General features: G+C 35.7%; 1 protein-coding gene across 3 annotated transcripts in view; it reads left to right on the forward strand.

The window, feature by feature from the left end:
- Window positions 1–22,389, forward strand: part of HNF4G (hepatocyte nuclear factor 4 gamma) — a 61,758-nt gene extending 39,369 nt beyond the window's left edge. The window contains exons 1-11 of one of the 3 annotated variants that reach the window (XR_014589719.1): window positions 580–780; window positions 3,620–3,788; window positions 6,158–6,252; window positions 9,717–9,823; window positions 13,266–13,421; window positions 15,531–15,618; window positions 17,558–17,710; window positions 17,891–18,127; window positions 18,601–18,723; window positions 19,134–20,132; window positions 20,758–22,389. Coding sequence is in view for 2 of the 3 variants with exons in the window: in XM_083858190.1 (XP_083714316.1) it covers window positions 663–780; window positions 3,620–3,788; window positions 6,158–6,252; window positions 9,717–9,823; window positions 13,266–13,421; window positions 15,531–15,618; window positions 17,558–17,710; window positions 17,891–18,127; window positions 18,601–18,723; window positions 19,134–19,252 (1,365 nt within the window). In the remaining variant the exon portion in view is untranslated. Of the gene's footprint in view, window positions 1–579; window positions 781–3,619; window positions 3,789–6,157; window positions 6,253–9,716; window positions 9,824–13,265; window positions 13,422–15,530; window positions 15,619–17,557; window positions 17,711–17,890; window positions 18,128–18,600; window positions 18,724–19,133 lie in introns of those variants that run through there. The other 2 variants (XM_083858190.1, XM_083858191.1) reach the window with 2 other exon arrangements.
- Window positions 22,390–23,040: the final 651 nt, after the last annotated feature.

Here is a 23,040-nt window from a genome sequence, read left to right on the forward strand (position 1 = left end):
CAAGGTACAGTGCCTGGAGCCATTGCAGTAGCACAGTGTGTGATGGAGGGGATTTATGAACTGGTCTTGCTGCAGACTTGTGTGACTTGAAGCCTTGCTTATGGGTGCCTACAGAGCTAGGTTATTGCCAGTAGAAAAGAACACTACCAGCTGTAAAATGGGAGATTTTACAGCTGTCTTTTAAAATATGTAGGTGGGTGATTTGGGTATAGTTTGAGATAGTCCATAATCATATCACATTTCCTTATTGTCCTGACATGAGAGAGCAAAATGGCATGTGAACTTACAGTCTGTACATGGAACAACCAGAGCAGTTTGTTTAGAACTCTCTGTACCACACATTGACAGCAAAATGTGCAGCAAAGCAAGAGGGATAGGAAGCTTCCTGCGTGCGCGTCCTTGGGCTCGTGCAAGAACTAGAACCAATACAACCTCTGATAAGATTATTTCAAAAAGCATTCCAAGATTATCAGAAGGGTTGCACTGTATCATAAAAGAAAAAAAATTCCCAGGTAAAATACAGCATGCAGAAGCAGTTTTCCAGCTCCTCCCATTGCCACACGTAAGTGACACAGTTATAGTTAACTTTGGATTATCAATCACTGTGAAACAGAATGGGAAGGTTGTACATTTGAGCAGCTTTTCCACAGCTTTTGCATTCAATGATGCGGCTCTCAGAACAAATACTGGACATGGAAATGGCAAACTACAGTGAAGTTTTAGATCCAACATATACAGCACTGGAGTTCGAAACTATGCAGATTCTGTATAATGGCGATGGTGAGTTCTGCCCTGTGAGGCAAATTCAAGCTAGTTAATAGAGAAAGTGAAGTTTAGTAATGCTACAAGGTATAAATTAAATGTTTTATTAATGGAGCATTTGGGGGTTGTTTTCAAACTACAAATCTGCTCTCTTACACTTCATCGCTGACTCTGAGTTAGTAACATTATAATTCTTTAAGGAAAATAAAAGAGAGGTTATATATAATAAAGTAGCTGTACTGTCGCCAGTCAGTTAATCAAAGGAAAAGAAATGGTCAGTTCAGCAGTTGTTTTATTTACTGTAAGACAAATGAATAACTAGTATTGACAGTTTGGACATGGAAGTATATTTTGTATGTAACTTTCAGAAGGATAGGACAAAATTATCCCGAAGTTTGTGAAAAAAAAAAAAAAAAAAAAAAAAGCTACTGTTTCTTGATGCCTAGTTTGTAATTGTTATACTAATATTTTTTTATTCAAGTGTTAATCTAGCCTTTCTAGCTAAGTGTATATATGCACAAGAGTGATTTAAAAAGAATCACATCGGCTTTCTAGAGGATAATGTTTAGTTGAGAAAAAGTATTTGTGTTTGGCTAATGTAACACTTCAGGCAGATTTTTTAATATGCATTTTTGAGAGTTTTGTCAGTAATTTATGCTTGAAATAGAAAGCATACCATTTCATTCTGCCATCGAGTACTGACAAAAAAATATTTGTGAATAAAATTATCAGGCAAATTTAACTACTCAAAAATGACCTTTCAAATCTTAATACACTGAAAACATTGGTTTATTGTATCTTAAAGTATATTTTGTATGTATTTTTAAAAGGCAGAACCAATATGTAGTGATTTGCACGAAAAATATTTAGCACCTGCATTTCCACATATACCTGCCATATAGAACTTAATTAAGTTTTTATTGTTGGGCTTTAAGTTTTATCTGAATTTCTGATGTTAAATTGCAGCAAGCTTAGTAAACAGAAGTGTAGATTTGGTTATCAATTCAGAAAGAAAAAACAGAACTTTATGCACTAACTAAATTGGTAGCTGTCAACAATGATTATATAACTTTAGATGATTTCTCTGCTTTTTGTTCTAATATGGGTATTTCATTGGTCATTTGTTTTTTGCTGAATAGCACCTTTTTGGATCTGTTAATGTTAAATTAAATGGGAAGGCAGGTTAGGGAGGTTGTGCTTGGTTGCATTATGCGTTGGCGATAGAGTTGGTTAAATTATCACTGAAAGTGATTAGTTTGATAATTATTACTTATTAGGGGCAGCCGTTTTATGTTTAGAGTTTGTTTTGAGTTTAGCCTAAGTATTTTCTTACAGCATTTATAAAAACATTGTCTTGTTACAGTAGTAGTTTTGAACTGAAATCTCCCCCTCATGAACCTTCTTGTGTATCTTTTCTAGATATTTAAATTTATTAGGAACATTTAGACAAGTTTAACTAGCAACATTCAGGCAGATTACACAGTTCTGTTGAAATCAAAGAATTTTTCAACATCAGGTTAATTTTCTAGACATTTTGTTTCAGAATAATACCAAAGAAAATAACTATGCCCTTATACATATGCACAACTTATATTACTGTGAAATATTTCATCATAACATTTAAATATTGTATTTCTAATTATTCTGCTATGCGATGCAAAGTTACAGGACTCCAAAAGAAAGGTCTTACGTTTTTATAAAGCAGTTCTGTAACCTAGTTTAAGAATAGTTTAAGATTTTCCAGTCATGACAATCCTAATTTTAAAATAAATTCTTTACAGAACAGAATTGTTCTAAGATTTAATTTTATTTAATAATTTTAATGTAATTCCTATCAATTACAGCTCTTCAAAACAAAACAAAACAGAAAGGTTGCTTCTCTCTCTATCTAAAGAACTCTTAACTTTTAAGCTCTGTGGGACACAATGAAAATTTTATAGTGTATTTGTGTTATACATTTCAGTTGGATCTATACAGTATGAGTAATATTGTTTATCAGTATTAACAGTTTTACTGCTCATCCTGTATACTGTTCATGAGCTCATGTACTTGACTTTTGAATTCATGTTTGCACATCTAATTCATGTGTCACTTTCTCCTCTCCTGGAAAAAACAGCTACAAATGGTTAGGGTATGTTTTTCTTCCATTTAAACCAGAAGCAAACCAGAAAAAGCTATTTTGCCGTTGTTTCTTTGAACACCTCTGTTAACGTTGTGACTCAAAGAATAAATATATCTGGTTTCATTTCAGGTGAATTTATTCAGTAGTGTTTACCATATTCAGTGACTAATAGTTAATCACATAGCTAATATTCTGTGCAAGAAAAGACTGTGCCAGTGCTCCCGTCAAAAATATCTTCAAGGAAATAACAGTGCTCTTAACATGCATTTTTATTTTTTTTTAAATTAACTTGTACAAAACCCTTCTTTTTTGTTTCTTTTTTTTAATGTCATAAATCTTTGTATGACCGTTGCTTGTTACTATATGAGAACTGATACATGAGATCTTTACCAATTAAGACTGCTTTGTGCCAAAGTTCCTCTTCATGTTAATAGGAACATATGTGTAATTATAAATGCAGAAGTGTACTTTGGTTTTTAACCCTTCCACTGAAAAGAGTTCAGAACATGATTATCTGTTGTTAGGAACTTCACAACTTCTTCTTACATCTCTATCACTTTGAAAGTGTTCATGTCAGTAAGAACCAGATATAATCAGATGTGTCATGCTATATAAATTTTAAGAGGCAATTAAAAGAGAAAAGGCCAGAAAAAGCCTCTATTTAGGTAAAACTTGCTCATGGGGTGGTTTTTGGAAGTCTTACCCATAACTATGTATGTTCTTGTCTCTTGTCAGACAGTTCAGGAGAAGCTGTCAACATGAATACTGCTGACAACGGGGTCAGTAGTCTCTGTGCAATATGCGGAGACCGAGCGACTGGAAAACATTATGGTGCTTCCAGCTGTGATGGATGCAAAGGATTTTTTAGACGTAGCATAAGGAAAAACCACGTCTATTCATGCAGGTATTTCAAAAATTCATCTAGAGGCACTAAATTAATGAATTTAAGCAAAAGTTATATTCTGAATTTTCAAACTATGTCAGGGGATTTTCAGCTTTTCCTTAAGGAGTGCTACTTGATATTGCACGTTCCAGAAACTATGTTCCAGATGCATGATATTGTTGATATCATTGCATCATTCAGAAGCTGTTTCATTCTTTTATTTATGATTACAAGAGTCATCTCCTGGAAAAAAAAAAAAAAAAAAAAAAAAAAAAAAAAAAAAAAAAAAAAAAAAAAAAAAAAAAAAAAGCTTATATTTTCACTGCAATGTGAAAACTGTAATTCTTAACTGTTTTCTAAAGTTCTTTCCTTATGAAGGTAGTTTTTGAATAGAAAGTCTAAGATTTATGAGTCTTGTTTTAAGGGCTGTACAAACACATCTGCACATATTCCCACTTGGTGTGACACACAGGTCTTTTGAGCAGCCATTTCCCCCCATCTGTCTGAATGGCAATCTGTTAATTTCCGAATGGTGCCCAAAATATCCTACTACATCATGTTTGATGGAATTATCTGTGTAGGCTCAGGGTCATAAACTGTCCTTTTTGAGTCATGAGCAGAATATATGGAAAACTCAATGAATTTGAACAAATCACTGAAGGGATATATTGGGGTTTCATGCCAAGATTTTATTAGTGATGGGGCTACAAAAGTGGACTCTTGTGAGAAGCTGTAAGAAGTGTCCCCTGTGTCTGGTGAATCCAATGCCAGCCAGCTCCAACATGGCCAAAGCTGAGCCTATCAGCAATGGTGGTAGTGCCTCTGGGGATAATGTTTTTAAGAAGAAAATATAATTATTGTGCAGAAAAAAAATTTTATCCAGAGAAGAGAGGAGTGAGAACATGAGAGAAGAACAGCTCGGCAGACACCAAGGTGAGTGGACGAGGAAGGGGAGGAAGTGTTCTAAGTGCTGGAGCAAAGATTCTCCTGCAGCCCATGGTCCAGACCATGATGAGGCAGGTGTCCCTGTGAAACCCATGGAAATCCACAGGGTAGCAGATATCCACCTGCAGCCCATGGAGGACCCCCTGCTGGAGAAGGTGAATGCCTGAAAGAAGGATGTGACCCCATGGGAAGACTGTGCAGCAGCAGGCTCCTGGCTGGACTTCTGTCCCTGTGGAAGAAAGAGCCCACACTGGAGAAGGTTTTCTGGCAGGACTGTTGACCCTGCAGGGGACCCATTGCTGGAGCAGCCCAGTCCTAAAGGACTGCATGCTGTGGAAAGCACCCACTCTGGAGCAGTTTGTAAAGAACTAAGCCCATGGGAAGGACTAATATTAAAGAAGTTTTTGGAGAACTGTCTCTGTTGGGAGGGACCTGACAATGGAGCAGGTGAAGACCAAGAGGAGTCCTTCCCTTGAGGAGGAAGCAGCAGCAGAGATAACATGTGGTGAACTGATGGTAGCCCCCATTCTCTGTCCCCCTGTGCCATGGCATGGGGTGATGATAAAACTTTTATAAGAGTGGCTTGTTACTGGAAATGTTGTTTCCCACAATCTTCTTTGGTTGCATAATATTTTTATGAGGAAACCTTTCCCTTATAGCACAGTGATATAGCATGGACATACCCCTGAAGTGGTGTGTCAAGAGCTGACATAAGTGATTTTAGGAAGAGCTCTGCTTTTGAAGAGTCTATTTATCTAACAAACACATGCAAAGAAAAAAAGGCAGACCTAGACAGAGAGCAGGACAAATGGCTCATATGCATTCCCTTTAACACACCTCTAGATGTGTGTAATAGCCTGGGTAAGCTGCCTTGCAGTGTCAGGCTCCATGTATTTCCTCAAATCTTGATTTCATTGTGTTGGTTCCTCTCATTTACTGTTTTGGTTGCCACCTGTAGTGATAAATATATGCAGCTTGTTCATTTTTATCTCCCAGAATGAGTAAACATAGCCAGACAAGGGTAATGGTTTTGCAGCTAAGGGGCTCCTCTATGCCAGCATCATTTGGCTTTTTCCTTGGTCGTCCTTTCCTTTTTCCATTTGCAGCTTTTCTTCTTTTGTTTTTCTTCTACTGCCATTTGATGCAGCCAGTTACTGACATACCACAGATCAGTTGAGGTGTAAATGGTGTACATAACTACAACATTTTCCACACTTGCCTATTCCAATGCATACATGTGTTTATACACACACATATATTCCTGGAAAATTAGCAGGTATGAAACACCTCTCAAAACTGATAAATAAAGAAGAATCAATGCAACTGAAAAAGAATCTGTGGTTATAGACATTATTCTGGCAGGACAGATAAGTTGGTTTTCTTCTTGTAATCAGGGTGCTACTTTATTAATGCTTTATACATTTACCTTTTCTTGTCTCTGATAGATTCAACCGACAATGTATTGTTGACAAGGACAAAAGGAATCAATGCAGATATTGTCGTTTAAAAAAGTGTTTTCGAGCAGGAATGAAAAAGGAAGGTAATGGAGTCATTTATTATTTGATATACAAAGAGAAAAAAATACAAATTAGCTTGGAAATATAATGAATATTGTAAAAAAACTCCAGCAGAATAAACCAATAGAAAGTTGCTACAATACCTTCATAATGAGGAAGTGCTTTTATATTGACATGAAATATATGTCTTCTAACTTTCAAGTGGGTAAAAGGTTCTAGCAATTGGAACATTAACAAGTCCATGTATTTAAAGTGAATTTGCAACTGTTTAATTCATGAATTCTGGCACCAAAATTCGTTGATTTCTACATATTAAGCCATAGGCTGGAATATTTCAAACCATGAGATTTTACTTAAAATGCTTACCAAATCTGAATAATACAATTTGTATCTGCCTTAAAATAATTACAGGGTAAATTTCCTGGTTCTTCCCTTTAATTTAAATGTATGAAGCATCTAAGCCAGACAAAGAACTATGAAGTTGAGTGAAAAAGTAGTGAGAAGAGTAGTAGTAGCTGTCAGTGGAGTGTCCACATTAATTAACAAAAAAATCTAATTTCTCTGGGGCTTAATATAGGAAAATTGCTACTTATGCATCTCATTGACAGATATGAGAAACGTGTCACAGTGGTTCTTCTGTCCAAGTGGAAGGACCAGATCACCACAGGAGCAGAGCAATAGGGAAAGAAGGGCAGTGCAAATATTAGAGGGTGTTTTTTTGTTTGTTTGTTTGGGCTGTTGTTTCAAGGATAATAATGATGTAGAGGCAAAAAATGTCCTTATCTGTTTCAAAAACACACTCAAAAGTGGTTTGTCACAAACTTTGCTACCTTTTTTGTTTGAAGCATGGTTCATCTGCTTGCAGGCCAGTCTGAAATGTGAATGCTTAGTTCTCTTGTAACGTGGCTATCATTCTTTTTGTCTGTAGAGAGGAAGCTTTTTCTTTATGCTCTTAAGTATCTGTCCTGTAGCAGTACTTTGCTAGTGATCAAGTTATTGGTATGAGATAAAATGGATTTTTCTTCCTGAAGCTGGATGGGGATATTCCAAAACAGCATTACACAGGGTATGAAATAGGTTTGCCTACTATTGTGGATCTTCTTTAAGACACCGCGGCCTTCTGGAATTTGAGCCATTAAGTCATTAACACCTTGTATATATGTTATCAATCTGATGTGAAGAAAGGGGAAGATCTGTCTATGCACAGCAGCCCTAGAAGTTTTGCAAATAGCAGAGCTTTACTTTCAAAACCTGGAAATAAAGAATATTTTATCTCAGAAAAGACATCTGGAGTTCATCTAGTTCAGTCCCCACTTAAAACAAGGCTGACATCTATGTTCAGTCAGGTTGCTTGGGACCCTGTCCAGACAGCTTTACACAGTCCCTGGGAGGGGAGATTCAACAACCTCTCTCTCTGCAATCACTTTCAATGCTTGACCACCCTCATTGGGAAGGTTTTTTTTTCCTTATAACTAGTTAGAATATCTCTTACTGCAGTTAGGGTAGTGTCCCTTGGGTCTTATCTTTTCATTATGCATCTGAGAAGAATATGGCTCCATTTTCTCTATGCTACAGAAATGAAGACCCTCACATCCATGCTGGTCCTCTTTTTTCCACAAAAGCAAAAATGCCTGTCTCTAGTTCACCTTGTGCATCTTGTGGATTACATTTCCATAGCCCTCTGCTGGGCACTACCCTCATTTTCCAGCATCTTTCATGTGCTGGGGAGGCCAAAACAGAGAAATGCTCGTTTCTCTCAAGATACTAATGCAGCCTTGGCACAAAATACCTTTTAACCCACTTAACGCTACTCTGCCCTACTCTGACCCCACTGCATCTAAAACTTTGACACCATTTTTGTTTTGTTATAATCACACTTTATATTCAGGGCATGTCTCATAGTATAAGTGCAGTGTAGATTCTATGATAGTTTCTCACATTTCTAGCAAATCTCTTTCTTTTCTTCAGGACAAAGATAAAGGCTTCAGTTATTAAAAGCTTTACAAGTCCTCTTTGAGCAAATGTACCACCCTCTTCCTGGGGTCTCTTTAAATTAGCCTGAACTCATGAAAAATCTTTAGCCACATAGTCTAGTAATCCAAAATTATGTGTATGTAGAAGAAAATTAAAGCATGCACCTATGGTTTTAAGTGTGCTCCACCAGTGATTTTTGCTAGTGGTGTATTGTCAGAATACCTTACTATTTTTGCAAAACTAATCAATGCTGAACTTATTTTAATTATCTATGTTTGTTTCAGCATTGGATGTTTGTTTCAGCATTCTTTTACAAGAGGTTATGTTTTTTCTTTTCTATCTACAACATACTGTGTGTTTATCATCACACAAGATTTCTTCTTGTGACCTTAGTAAAGGGCCCATCCGTGAGTGTTCCTGCAAAAAAGTTACTACACCTCTGGAATAAACTGTGTGCATTGTTCTGGTAAACCCTGAACCTACTCAGTGCACAGAGTATTTTTTTATTATTATTTGAAACCTCTTGTTCTGCATTCTGTAATGCAGATTGTTTCCCACAAAATAGCAAATGTATCTTCAGAAATGAAGCTGCTGCTCTTAAAAGACAGTGAAATTCCTCATGCAATAGAAAGATTTCCATCAGCACAATTATTTTTTCTCCTTTTTTATTTTCTTTGGCTTAATCTTGGACATGATCTAGGTTTTAGAAGGATCTGACTGTAAGTTTTTATTTTTTTCTTCGTCCTTTAGTTCAAAAGTATACCTTTTTGCATCATAAGCCTTTCATGTGCTGATTACAGATTCCTTATCCAAAGCTTTTTCTGCCTGTTTTTGGACCCCGTGAGACAAAGCTTACTGAATTTACTGTTCTAAAACTTTTTTGGTGCGTTTGTTTTTGGGTTGTTTTTTTTTTCCCCTTTAACTTTGTTAATCTTCCATAAAGTGTCTAGGAATGCAATGTTACTGAGGAGGAACATGAGATTTAAGTTTCAAAATTATCTTGCTAGTGGATTAAATTAATGATACATTCCTGTTTCATTGTTTCCCACAGCAGAGCATGAGTAGGGCTTTCATACTTCCTCTGAGAAATATTTTTCAGTGATGATGCTGTACCACTTGACCTGTTTGGCAGTCTGGAAATGTCCATTTCTGCTATCTGTCATATCTGTTATCATAAAGCCTGACTTATTAAATTGGTTGAAATTGAGACCATGTGTTCAAGTTCAAAGGAAGAAAGAGGTTTGACTTCAATTAAGCCAGTGACAGAAGTGCTTGTGATGCAGCATCTATCTGCAATTAGTTATATGTGCTTTTTACAGACAAGCAGTGTTCTGATAGAGACTATAAACATGTTTTATCCTTCCTCATCACTCAGAGCTAAGACCAGACCATATTCAAAGAAGATCATACCTTTCAGTTCTTAGAGTTATCTTCTGAAATCTAGTAAAGTTCTGAAATTATTCTCTGTCTCGGTGTTTATAAGTCAATAAATGAGATGATTATTCTTTTCCAGCTGTACAAAATGAACGGGACAGGATAAGTACAAGAAGAAACACTTTTGATGGCTGCAACAGTCCCTCTATTAGCACATTGTCACAAGCTGAGACACTCTCCCGCCAGGTACTGAGATCTATCACAAAATTATTTAATGACATTAAGACCACTTTTGCTAAAATTAAATATTTTTCAATTTCTTATTGTATCAAAAATAGTTATTGAGATTACTTTTTTCTACTTCCAAAATGCACACAGCTTCCTCTTCTGAATGGAAGAGGGGGTAATAGAATACATTCTTGAAGCACAGTCAATAAAAAAATTCTACTTTGTCCAGGACAATATGTCTTAGGCACCTTTCTTAATAAAGGTTTATGGTTCTTACTGCTTTTAAATCAGTTGCTGTCTTAGGCAGCTGGTGGCATCTATCTATCCTTGAAGCAGGCTTTCCCATGAAACGTAGGGAAAAATTTGTCCAAAGCCATTACATTCAAAGGGGTGTGGACATTCATTTCCTTACATTCTTTTGAAAATCCCATTTTTAATATCCTTAGACATTATAAGTAAGGCAAACAGAAGTGTTCCAACTGCAAAGTCTATTCACATCTCCCTCTTAAATTTTCTTTGTCTCATCTGAACTTCATTTTCTCTTTTTCTTTTTTTTTTTTTTTTTTCCCTATCCAATCAATTGCTGAATGGAACAGTCTCCAGTCCTTTTCTGCACCTCGGATAAATCATGGTCATTGATTCTGCATTCTTGCACCTCTTACTAACTTGCTTAGAATTTAACTGCCACCTTTATGATTTCATGCTGACTGATTTATACATCCCCAAATGTTTTGTAATCTCATCCTTTATCAGCATCTCTCTTAGGCTGGAACTCTCTGTAAAGAATTGATGCAGGAATTACCGGGTGATAGTCTTTGGCACATATTGCATGTCCGGGCAGACTAGATGAACATAATGTACCTTTCTACCTTTCATACCTATACAGTATGAAAAATATCACTATATTTATCTCCTTAGTAGTTTTTTGAACTTGCTTATTGTGCTTTTTTTATAATACTCCTTAATCATATCCAAGTGGTAAATGCAATTCAGGAATAAGGGCTGTCTTGAACAGAATCACATCCTCAGCTGTTTATAGCACAAAGTTCTTTGCAAACTGTAGGTTCTTGGCCTGAAACATCTCCTTGTGTATATGCAAATTTATTGTACTTATCATTTGGTGTGTTTTAGTAAAACAGAATCGCTTCCACTATGTTGAGCATATGCGAAGATACAATCTCGGACTCAAAGTCCAAGAGACTCCTTTTACATGGTGGAAAATTAAAGAAGTCTTAAAAGTACTTGTTTTTTCCCTCAGTTGAATAGGTCTGTAAGATGAGTTCAGCCCTGAGAAAAGACTTAGAGGAGGTGGTAGGGTCCCAAATATTTATCCAAGTACTTCAGCTGTGAAATGAGGAAGAGGGTGGCATTCATCTCTTCTGAAATGTTCATATTAAATAAGGAAAACTAGATATTTTCATCCTTTTTGATGTGTTCATATTAAACAGCGAAAATTGGTGATTTTGTTCCTTAAGATCCCTTACAGGGGAGAATTGTCTAAGTGCAATTTTTCTTGTACAGACCAGGGAAAGGCTTCAAGGATTATGTAAATATGAAAAAATGTAATTTATAAAAATGCACAGCTTTGATTAAAATATATTAAAGGAAGGACAATGTATTTACTTCATGAGTCGGTATGTCTAACAGTTAAACAATCTACCTCTTCCTTACCTTCTTCTATTATCTTCCAGTTGGTCCATGGTTAGTATAACTTTCAGGTAGAACAGAGTGCAAGCTACTGTCAGAAATCTCTTCTTTGTACCTTTGAATCATGATCAAGACCCCTTTACTCTTCTGGAAAAAAAAAATGAAATGTATTGAATTTCTTTACTGTCTTTCAGTACTGCAGATTTTCTAGACTGACACTCTGGTAGCTCTCGCCTGAATGAATATCAGTATTTTCAACCTCCTTTTTGTAGAGGAGATGCCAGCAATGGATTCATGATTATAGCATGGATTTCACACATTCTCTGTCTACAAAGAGGCAATACCTCTAACCTTTTTCCTACATGGTAGACTTTGAATTATGCGTCTGAGGAATTTTTCACCTGCCTAGCTACTGTATTTCCCTGAGAACTAATGTTCAGCTGGTTAACTGACACAAATATCTAAGCTGTTTTCAGTGTTTTACACTACTGAATTATGTAAGAAGCACAGAGCTTTAGTTCAGAAGTACAACTCCTTTTGACTACCAAAGGATAAGAGACTTCACCACAGATCCCACTGTGGGGTTTAACATGGATATATGAACAAAGGGGAACTGGTTGGAGTCAACCTAAATACACTCCACCATCCTGAAAAGTGTAGAAATGTGGTACTGGAAGACCAAACAATTAATTTCTTTTCCTGAGGAAGATAATTATGCTACATAATTTCCTGATTATGCTTTTGGTAATAAAGGGGAAGTCAGTTTCATAGGTTTGTAGAGTGATCTTTTCCTTTTCCTTTTCCTTTTCCTTTTCCTTTTCCTTTTCCTTTTCCTTTTCCTTTTCCTTTTCCTTTCTTTTTTCTTTTTCACTTTTTTCCTCTTTTTCATGTCTTTCTTTTTTATTTTCTTTCTTTCTTTCTTTCTTTCTTTCTTTCTTTCTTTCTTTCTTTCTTTCTTTCTTTCTTTCTTTCTTTCTGCTTCCTTTTTCTTTTTGTTTCCCTAGTATTATAGCAATTGTAAACTGACCTTACCTTCCCAGGTTTGGCTTTATCTTAAGTTGGCTTTCCCGCCTGGCTTAAGAAAAAGCCTGGTTTTGTTCCTTTCATTGAAAAGTCATTAAGAATTTGAGGATTTGGCTCAGCAGAAGTGCCCCAGCTTCAGGCCCAGAAAGATATTGCTCTCTTGCCATTTCACAGAGCACTGTTCCCTGCAGGTGGTCTAATGCACACTCATATCCTTTGCATTTCCACTGAAACATCTCAGGCCTCTGCCTATACCGCTGCTTCATCATTACAAACCATTCTCCTCCAGGCACTAAAACCCCCCTGTTTTACCTTCTAAAGTTAATGATACTTATCTTTACACTAGAAGAACATGCTACCCGTTTATCATTCTCTTTCTCTTAATATCTCTATCCCTTAATATTACTGCATGCCACTATGAGCTCTTCTTTTCTTCAGAAGTGAGGTAAATGTCAACCATTTTAAAGGAAAAATAAACAAAACACCTCCCTTCTACAAATGAAAAGAGATCTAGTATTATCTCTTTACTATTAAAAATAGAATTTTGGAATGAGAAGATATTTTATCATTATATGATTAATAAAATTTTAGCATATTGAAATGCATATAGGTAATAATGAGAAAGAAAAATTTATAATTTACATGTAGGGTAATGGTCCATATGGTCAAGGAATTTCTCAAGAGTATCTATGATTACTGCTGTGATTTTTCCTTAAATATGCTGTTAACCAGTGAGAATAAAATTACATGAAATTTAACATAATTCATTTTTTTCTCTCATTATGGCCAGATCTCAGTCTCCAGTCCTGGTGCTAGCACTGATATAAATGTTAAGAAAATTGCTGGTGTTAGTGATGTCTGTGAATCTATGAAGCAGCAACTTTTAGTCCTGGTGGAATGGGCTAAATATATTCCAGGCTTCTGTGAACTACCACTCGATGACCAGGTATGAGAGGAGACTAAAGAGAAAACTAATTGCTGCTCTGTTATCCTTGTGATATTTAAATGTCATGATGAAGCACTCATTCTTTTCTGTCTGAACAAATAGAGCTGAGTACTAGGCCTACCCTCTTAAGCTTTTTTTTTTTTTAAAAAGTTTTTAAATAACACCAGAAAAGACATGAACAAAAAGAAGCAGCAAAGCAGCACATCTTTAAGTTTTTGTTCTTTCTGTACTGTTTTGGAAGCAGAACTATTTTCTGACCTTAAAAAGTATATATTTCATGTTCACCTTTCATTATAATATGGTTTAAGATAGCATGTTATTTAATTTGAAGCAAGTCTTCGCTACTTGCAAAAACCAAAAGTGTTTGGAATCTCAAACAAATTCCAAACACATTTATATCAATCCATAGCAAATAATCTTTCATACAATACAATGTACTAAAATTATATTGTATATAGTAAATGAAAGGGGAAAAAGCACTAAATCTTGAAAATTCAGAAGGATTTTCATGACAGAGATGTGATCTATCATCACATCTGTAATATATCCTAATATATCACTGGCTTTCAGAGTAGGTGTGCAGGCAAACCCAGAACCAGTATCTCCACATTGTGGTGCTCAGTTCTTTGAAAAGCAGCCTCAGCAGGAGATTAATTCATTGCTTGGGATCTCTTGATTCCACACCAAAATCTGATTGATCTTGAAAATCACTCTGTGAGCTGGAGTTGTGTAAATTCTTCTTTTTTTGCTTCTTCAGTCTCTCAGTTTTTTAACAAAATCCTACAAGTGCTAGGTCATCCTTGCTTTTGAACTGAATCATTCCCTCTTATATGGTTCCTCAAGAATATAAATGTTTGAGGCCACAGGAGACTCCTCAAAAAAGGAGTTAAATGATGTCTTTGCAGACCTACAGAGCACTTATGTGCACAAGCTTAACATACTCGAATAAGTTAAAACTCTGTTCATGTGAAAGAGAATTTCAAATTACGCTGCTACACAAGGGCAACAAAAGCAAGCAAAGAATGTTGCTGCTTTTATTGTTAATATAGCATGGAGGAAAAGAGAAAGTATCAAATATCCTTTAAATGTTTCTGTCTGCACTTAAAACTAAAATATCAGCTTAGAACGATAGGCTGAAAACACCCTTGCGGTTCTTGAAGAGTACATGTTGGGAAATACTCTGAAACCTCAAGTATCTCAGAAAAGTAGGGACAAAGATGTTGAGACATAAAACAAATGCCACTTTTTGATTTGTGATAGCCAGTTTCTAAGGGGCATTGTGCATTCAGTTATAAAATAAGCCATCTGGTTTTGAAAAAATGATTCCTGATCTGGGAGTCAGCCTTATTTACAGACCATAGAGAAAGCCAAAGCTGCTAAGGTAGCTCTACTGAGAACCTGAAAAGTCTTATCTGTTAAGTATTACCCATGTGCTGTGTACCTTTGTATCTCTCCTAAAGTTATTGTCTTGGATTAGAATTACTTGTCAAGAAATTAGTTTCTTGAGGAAATAAAGGCCATTGCTAAAATTTCAAGTAGACATTAAAACCAGAGGAAAGTAAATGCGTGACAAAGAGTAAACTAATAAACACAAGTTTTTTTAAGTTTCTTCCCAATACAAATTGGGATTTCTCTTTGTGGACAATAGTGGCTCTGTTAGCATATCTGGATTTGTTGGAAAAAAGCTCTTTTAAGTGCCACATAAATTTCTGGTTCGAGAGAAAAATGAGAAATTGATAGAATCAAATTTATTGTAACAGTTCATTCCAGTCCACTGGAGTCTTTAATGTCAACTTAAAATACTAGAGAAAACTTTGTCAAGGGAATACACTAGGAAATAAATGCAGGTAGTGTATTTATTGAGAAGTATTTTGCAGATCCTGATGTTTCAAATCTAGGCAGAATGCTAGAAGAGACAGAGGATTATGGTTTAATTAGAAAGTGCTGTTTATATGGTGTTAAGATTTTTACATTCAGTTTATATTTTATTTTGGAATCTTAACAATCTTAAACATGTACCTAACACACAGTAATTTGTATCCTCTTTTCTTTTGCTTTTATTGAAACTTACTGCTTTGTCATCTAACGAGTCTTCTGTTTTTTAATGAGGTTGCCTTGCTAAGAGCACATGCTGGGGAGCACCTGTTGCTTGGAGCAGCAAAACGGTCCATGGCATATAAGGACATTTTACTTTTAGGTAAATATTGGTTTTGTTTTACTTACTGATGATGATGTTATAGTACATTAGCAACAGTGTAGTCACTTAAGTGGGACAACTGTTCTGGCACAATCAGAGCGATGCATTCTGTAAATGCTAAATAGCTATTAATGACATAATGTCACATGTCCTGTTCTAGCAAAAGCAGGTGGATGGTTTCATGTGTGTTAATACAGATTAAGGTTTATTGGATAGCAGAAACCACAACTTAAGGGAGTTCCTGGTAATTATCTCCTTACACTATTGTTCTTTCTCCACCTTTTCCCATTAAAAAAATGGTACAAAACAACAAGTCCACAAAAACAGCATAAACCTCCCTTTGCTCAGAAAAGGAGCAGCCAGCCTATTGCACATGTACTACTTTCAGACTTCATGAAAACCTTTTATCTGGAGCTTTCTCAGGAGTCCTTCAGACTCAAAGAAGACTCTACTGGCTAAAATATTAGATAGCCTGTTCCCTGCAACTCACTTTCTCAAACCCCTCTCACTGCTTCCTCAACAGTCCCCACATGGCCACCACATAAACATCATTCCTGCTGTCCCTGCCATGTGGCACAGTGATGAGGCACACCTACAGGAGCATATTCTTGGTCAGCTGAAATGGGTCCCATGCTGGGTTATATAAAGGGAACGTGCCTATCAGGGATGGAAGCATGTCTTCTACTTTATGCAATGGAGAGTCATGTACTCTGACAAAAAGGGTCTCATTAGACATATTCAGCATTGGGGCTATTTCCTGAGAAAGTCCGTTGGTTGTCTCGGACAAGATTTTTGATCTGCGGCAAGACCATATGGAATATGGACTCAGACTTGTATCTTCACTGGTGCTGTGGTACAAAGACATTTTCTACTATTTGCTCTCCTTCCTCTTTGAGTCTGCCTTTTCATAGCTCTAAATTAGCTTGAATTTATTTTTACACATATTAAAACATTAAAAAGGCAAGAAGGGCTTGGTCTGAAGGTATTTCTCTCACCAGTAATCCTTTCAAGATAAAAGCTGTACAAATGGCTTCATTAAGGTAGTCATTTCCCTAGATACAATTTCACTAACAAAATTAACAGAAACAAACAAAAAAAGCAATTATATTTAGATTAGTAATAAGATAATAAAGAAAAAAATTATAAAGTAATAGTAAGAAAATTATATATCACAAGCATCAGCAGATGTGCCAAAGGAAGAAATTTGAGGCTTCAAGGCTTATTTTTGATGCTTGGTGGCAGGTATCTGTTTTATGAGTCATTTTGACATGGATTTCTTGTTATATAATTATCAGTTTTTCTTTTAAAAACTGCATGGTGGTTTCTGAAATTTCCACAATATTCCTAGTGTTCTTCAGAAGGTGAATTAAGATGCCATAGTGGAGATGTCCAAAATGGATATTTAAAAAAAACCCAAAACCCAAAAAACTCTAGATAAAATTAATTCTTAACTACAAATTTTACGATGCTACTAAATTTTATTAGGAACAACAGAAAAATCTGTTAGAAAAAGAAGCATTTCCAGTGTCTCCTCTTGTCTACTGACAAATCCTTTTCATTTAGTTTGGGATATGTTATTTAAATCAGGGAAGAAAACATTAGAAGATCAATTTGTTAATATATTTATCTGTTATTTAAACATAAAGGTCCACCTGCTTCATACTTCTACATTCAAATACCAACCTTGGTCCTGTGGACTAATCAGTAACTACATGTTGACATACTTATATGTACAGATTATTTACTGGGTGACAGCTATAATTTGCACATATACTCTGTTTGCAAAGAAAAGTTGTGTGTGATGCAAGGGAGAGTTATTACTTTGAAAAAAATTAACTTGATCAACCAATATGAAATGTACTTTTGAAAACTGTCTTCATCTAGTATGTTACATCAAAATGTTTCTATTAATTCATATGTGGTATTCTTTCTCTCTAAGGCAACAATTACATCATTCATCGCAACAGCACTGAAATAGAGATCTGCCGAGTGGCAAATCGGATTCTGGATGAATTAGTTCGTCCCTTCCAGGAGATTCAGATAGATGACAATGAATACGCTTGCTTGAAAGCAATTGTGTTTTTTGATCCAGGTATTTTTACAAAAATATCTCTTTGTTGTTTTACTTGTGATTGTATTGAGAGTATTTTTTTGTTAATGTAGCGTCTGTTCATGTAATCTAGCTGAATGGAAAAGAATAAAATGAAAAACAATAAGATGCCTCTCCCAAATCATAATATGCCTTGACTTTAAGTTTTTGTCATTTTTAAAGATGCAAAAGGCTTGAGTAATCCATTGAAGATTAAGAATATGCGATTTCAAGTCCAAATCAGTTTAGAGGATTATATTAATGACCGTCAGTATGACTCCAGAGGAAGATTTGGAGAACTTCTTCTTCTACTGCCTACACTCCAAAGCATCACTTGGCAAATGATTGAGCAGATACAATTGGTTAAGTTATTTGGAATTGTTAAAATTGACAGTTTGCTTCAGGAAATGTTACTGGGAGGTAAGCTAATAATTTGTCAAATTTACCATCTTGTATTATGTTGAATTTGGCATGTTGGGATGTTGAGGGAATCCTGATCTAACCTACCACTCTGACTCACTGTCTGAGCTTTGTGTTGTGTAATTGTTAGCTAAAGCCTTCTTGTCTTGGCATTACATCTTGTTAGTCCTACAACAAGAGATTTTGCTGTGCATTTCTCAGTAACTACTAGGTTTTCCTACAATTCCCTAGGCAGATGAAAGAATCCTTAGAAATATTTCATGAAACACACTGTTATTGCAGTCAAAACAGTGAAAATAAACAGAGTTCTTAATATGCTTGAAGTCTGCTTAAATTGTTTAATGAATACCCAGAGGCAATTATTCAAATTGCCAATCAAAATATTTACTCTGTGGAAATGTAATTACTGAAGTATAAGTCACTAGCAACAACATGCTCTTTTGCACTGATATATGCTCATGTTATTTTTGCAGGTACTTCTAATGATGCCAGTCATCTGCATCATCCAATGCATCCTCACTTAGCCCAAGATCCATTAACTGGCCAAACTGTCCTCATAAGTTCAATGTCTGCTCCTGTACATACAGAACAGATACGTAAGTAATTCTAAGTAGCCTTCTGTCATAACATTTCACTGTTTCATTTTAAAATATTAATTAGAATGGTGGCCTGTCAGTGTTTGTAGAGCTGTTTCATCATCGTTCTTAAATTAAAATAATTGTGCATTAAAAATGTATGTATTTAAATGGTGTTAAGTAATAGACTTTGACCTGAATTTAATTTAATTTTAAAAATTCAGCACCATTATGATCTATCATTGTTTTTACATGCACAATCTTTAATAGACTAAAAATTCTGTTCATTAAAATATGCTGTTTCCCTAGCATGTCAAGGCACTCTCTTTCCCAAGCATGCAACAGGCCTCTCTTTCAGTTTGGTAGTATGTATATGTAGAGTAGACCATGCTATAAAAATTTTTAGTTATTTCTATTATTTCTTATTTCAGCAACTCCAGAAACTCCATTACCTTCCCCTCCACAAGGCTCTGGGCAAGAATACAAAATGTCTGCAAATCAGGCTTCAGTCATTGCACAACAATCTATTTTGAAACAAAAACCGTTGTGATAATATTTTTATCTCTGTCTTATCCTTCCTTCCCTTCATTTTCATGCACTAGATAGATTGGTAGAACACTTGCACATTTAAAATCTCAGGTCGATAAAGGAAATTATTTCCTCAGCAGCCACTACTAAGTGGGTGTTCCTTAAAACACCTCATGATTTGGAAAGTAATGCTGTTTTGACTACTGCATACAACTGTAACTGTGGACACTGCAGTCTAACAAATATGTATAGAGGTAGATATTATTTTTAGATCTTATAACTGCACAGATTCATTTTTTTATTTCCTGTTTTAGTTGTTGTGTTAATATTATTATTTTAGATGTGTATATAATTTTTTCATTGTAATGGAACTGGTTAGTGCTTTTTAGCTGTGAATTGTAGACATGAAAAAATGGATTATTCAGGCAAAAGCCAAGATTCTACTAATAGGAGAACATTAGGCTACCAAAAAAGCACATGAATTGAAAAAAAGAGGAAAACATACTTAATGGAGAGAAAAGCCCAACTATTTTTAAAAATCCTGATTTGAAAGGACCATCTCTTTCAAATAAAATTTCAACAAAAGCATTGAATCCTCCCTGCTTTACCGTTTGTGTGAAGCAGAAGGCCTGCCTAGGTGAATATGCCTGAGGACTTCTTAAAATCTATATAGAACATCTATAGATATTATGTCTATATCTAGTCAATCGGCCCGTGCTGAAGCATTTATATTGATAAATACTTAGAACAAGGACTGGTAGGCTTTTTGGTCTGGACTAACTCATACTTTCCTAAAAAATTATGGGCACACTTTGGGAAATGGGCCAGTCTAGGGACAGGTTCACCTGGTTCTAGGGACAGGTTTTCACCAGGTTCTTTGGACCCAGCCCTTCTCTTTAAGGGTGCAGAGAGTATCACAGAACCCCAGAATAAGCTGAGTTGGAAGGGATCCACAAAGATCATCGAGTCCAACTTCTGGCCTTGCATAGCACCATCTCCAAGAGTTGCACCTTGTGCCTGAAAGGTTTGTCCAAATGCTCCTTGAACTCTGTCCCCCTTTCTGTAACCACTTCCCTGGGGAGCCTGTTTCAGAGCTCAACCACTCTCTGGGTGAAAAACCTTTTTCTAATATCCAACCTAAACCTCCTTATACAACTTCAGGCCATTTCCTTGTGTCCTGTCCCTGGTCACCACAGAGCAGAGATCAGTGTCTGCCCCTTCTCTTCCCACACAAGGAAGTTGTAGACTGCAATGAGGTCTAACTAGGACCATATCCTAGTTCATTTGACCTCAGGGCTGGAGTATACTTTGTGATGTTTGGTTTACTAGTGTAAGAGTGGCCACTGTGTTTATTTGTCTAACTGGGTGGTATTTCAGCAATCACTAAAATTCACCTACATAAAATTGTAATTAATGTAGTAGCTCTGTGTTTGGAGAGCTATGACTTACAAATTTCAGTGGCAAATATGCCTGAGTTGAGCACCAGGTGTTCCTGGTTTGAGCCATGGTATTTCAAACAGAAGACAGCCACAAGACAGCACACCCTCTCAATTCACATACTCATCCTCTCAATTTTTGAGAGTTTTCAGAAGCATGGGATGACTTGGTTTTCTGTGATGAACTCCTTTCTCCCCCTCTTCCTCCCCTTCCAGTCTGGGGATCCAACACTGACTAGGCTTTCTGTCTGGAGTCCATAACAACCCATCTGGATTTGGACCCTCTGTGAATTTGCACAAAGTGGACCTTGTGACACATGCTCACTTGGGGCATTTATACTACTCAGTTACAATTTGTGAAAGTAATCTTTTATGATATATGAAGTGATATGTTTTTCATACAATACTAAGATCATAAGAGAATCACCACTTTGCACATTTTATTTATTCCAGACAGCAATGATTTAGTACTTTAAAGTAGACTTTCTGCCAGAAGATATGTAAGAGAGAAACAGACAAAAAAGAAATAATAATACGTTGCATTTTTCTAGACTATTGCAAAGAGAAAACATAATGGAGTCAGAAATTCGGGGTGGGATGTTGGTCATCCTGAACCAGACACCTTCATTAATTACAGCATCCAGAAATGGCGCAGTTGCTCCCTTGGCTTATAAAAGTTGCTCAAACAATCTAGAATGATTCTTCAAATGCATTTTTGTAGGCGGGAAATGCAACACAATAAATGCTGAGCTGACCTGAACATTCAAAAGGCTCTAATGAGAATGCACCTACCACCAGGTGGACACTGCGTTTCTTTGTTATTTTAAAGTTGTTGCTTTTGTAAAGTTTGTATGCAGTAGCTATTAATGTTTGCCTTTTGCTTTTTAAGGTCCTTTTTCTTTTTGCTGTTTTCTGTTTGTTTTTTATTAATGCATTGCTCTTTTTACAAGTTCCTTTTAGTATGAGTTTTTATGAGAATAAGGTACTGAAGTTTTGCCATTAACTTTAAGGGTATCTGCACTGTGCTGTTTTTACAAGTTGACCACCAATGATTTACAGTGATACACAAAGGTAAAACAAGTGTGAGAGATACTGAGCAGCCCAAAAGTTTACTGATTGGGCTCACTTTTGTGTACTTGTCATAGAAAGAGTGTTGGACTCTAAGTGGATCTGCATGAACTTACTGGGTCAGATATATGAAGTCAGTTGCATAAATATGGTGGTATTGGTCTGACTAAAAACATGTAATCAGAAATAAAGATCAGTCACCAAGCTGGCCACCCTTGCCTTATATAAGATGTGCATAATAGCTTAGTTTATTTTTCACAGTGAACTTTAGATATCAAGTGTACAATAAAATGTTTTCACACACTGCCAAAACGTACCAGAGGAAAAATATACTTTAGTATTTTATCTGACAAAAAGCTGTTGTCTATTTTGTATGATATATTACATTTTTGAATAAGAACACCACTGTAATTTATTGGGAAAAGCTGATTTATTTTATAAATGTAACATTATTTTTGTAAACTTAATTATGAAAAATCAAAAATGATTAGTGCTGTTAAATATTAAATTATAATGAGATGTAGCTTTATATGTTTGAACTCTGATACCAACTTTTTGTATTGAACATTTGGAATTGAAATGGTTGCTGGAAATATTTCAAATGGACTGTTTTTCATCAGAGCTCAATAAAGAAAAATGAATGATCCAAATGACACATTTGCCTTTTAGTATTTTTTTTTTTTTTACTATTTACTTAAACAATGAGAGTGGTTTATATTCCTTACACAATGAATAAGTATATAACTAACATGCTTTCATCTCTACAGTGTTCACAGCATCACAGAATGGCTGAGGTTGGAAGGGACCTCTGGAGGTCATCTAATCCAACCCCCTCTGCTCAAGCAGGATATTGAAATCATATGAAAGAATATGATGGCAACATTTTAGTTGATTCTGCTGTAACATGGCAAAGTATTACATAGCTATGGTCTTAAATTTTTACTTCTGACTCAAAAAAGAACTGAAGCACATGCTTAATTCCATCTGTGTTTAAAATTAACCATATGTTCAACAGCCGGTTTTATTCTGTACAGGGATAACATAAGAAATCACTGCCTTTGCTCCATTGCATTGTTATTTAAAAAATTTTAGATGCAACTTGATAAAGACATTTTAAACTTTAGAAAGACTCTTTACAATACATTTTTATAGATAACCAGTATCTTGTCTGCCTTGGAAATTACGTTCAGTTGCATGTCTCTTTACTAGATTTTGAATCGAAATGGTGTTATGGGTTGGTTTGTTTGTTGATTTGTCAGTGGTAGTGATTTTTTGTTAGTAGTAATAATACAGTGATTTGGGCTGC

This window comes from Zosterops lateralis, assembly GCF_965231275.1.
Source record: "Zosterops lateralis genome assembly, chromosome: 1".
NCBI classification, from domain to species: Eukaryota; Metazoa; Chordata; class Aves; order Passeriformes; family Zosteropidae; genus Zosterops; species Zosterops lateralis.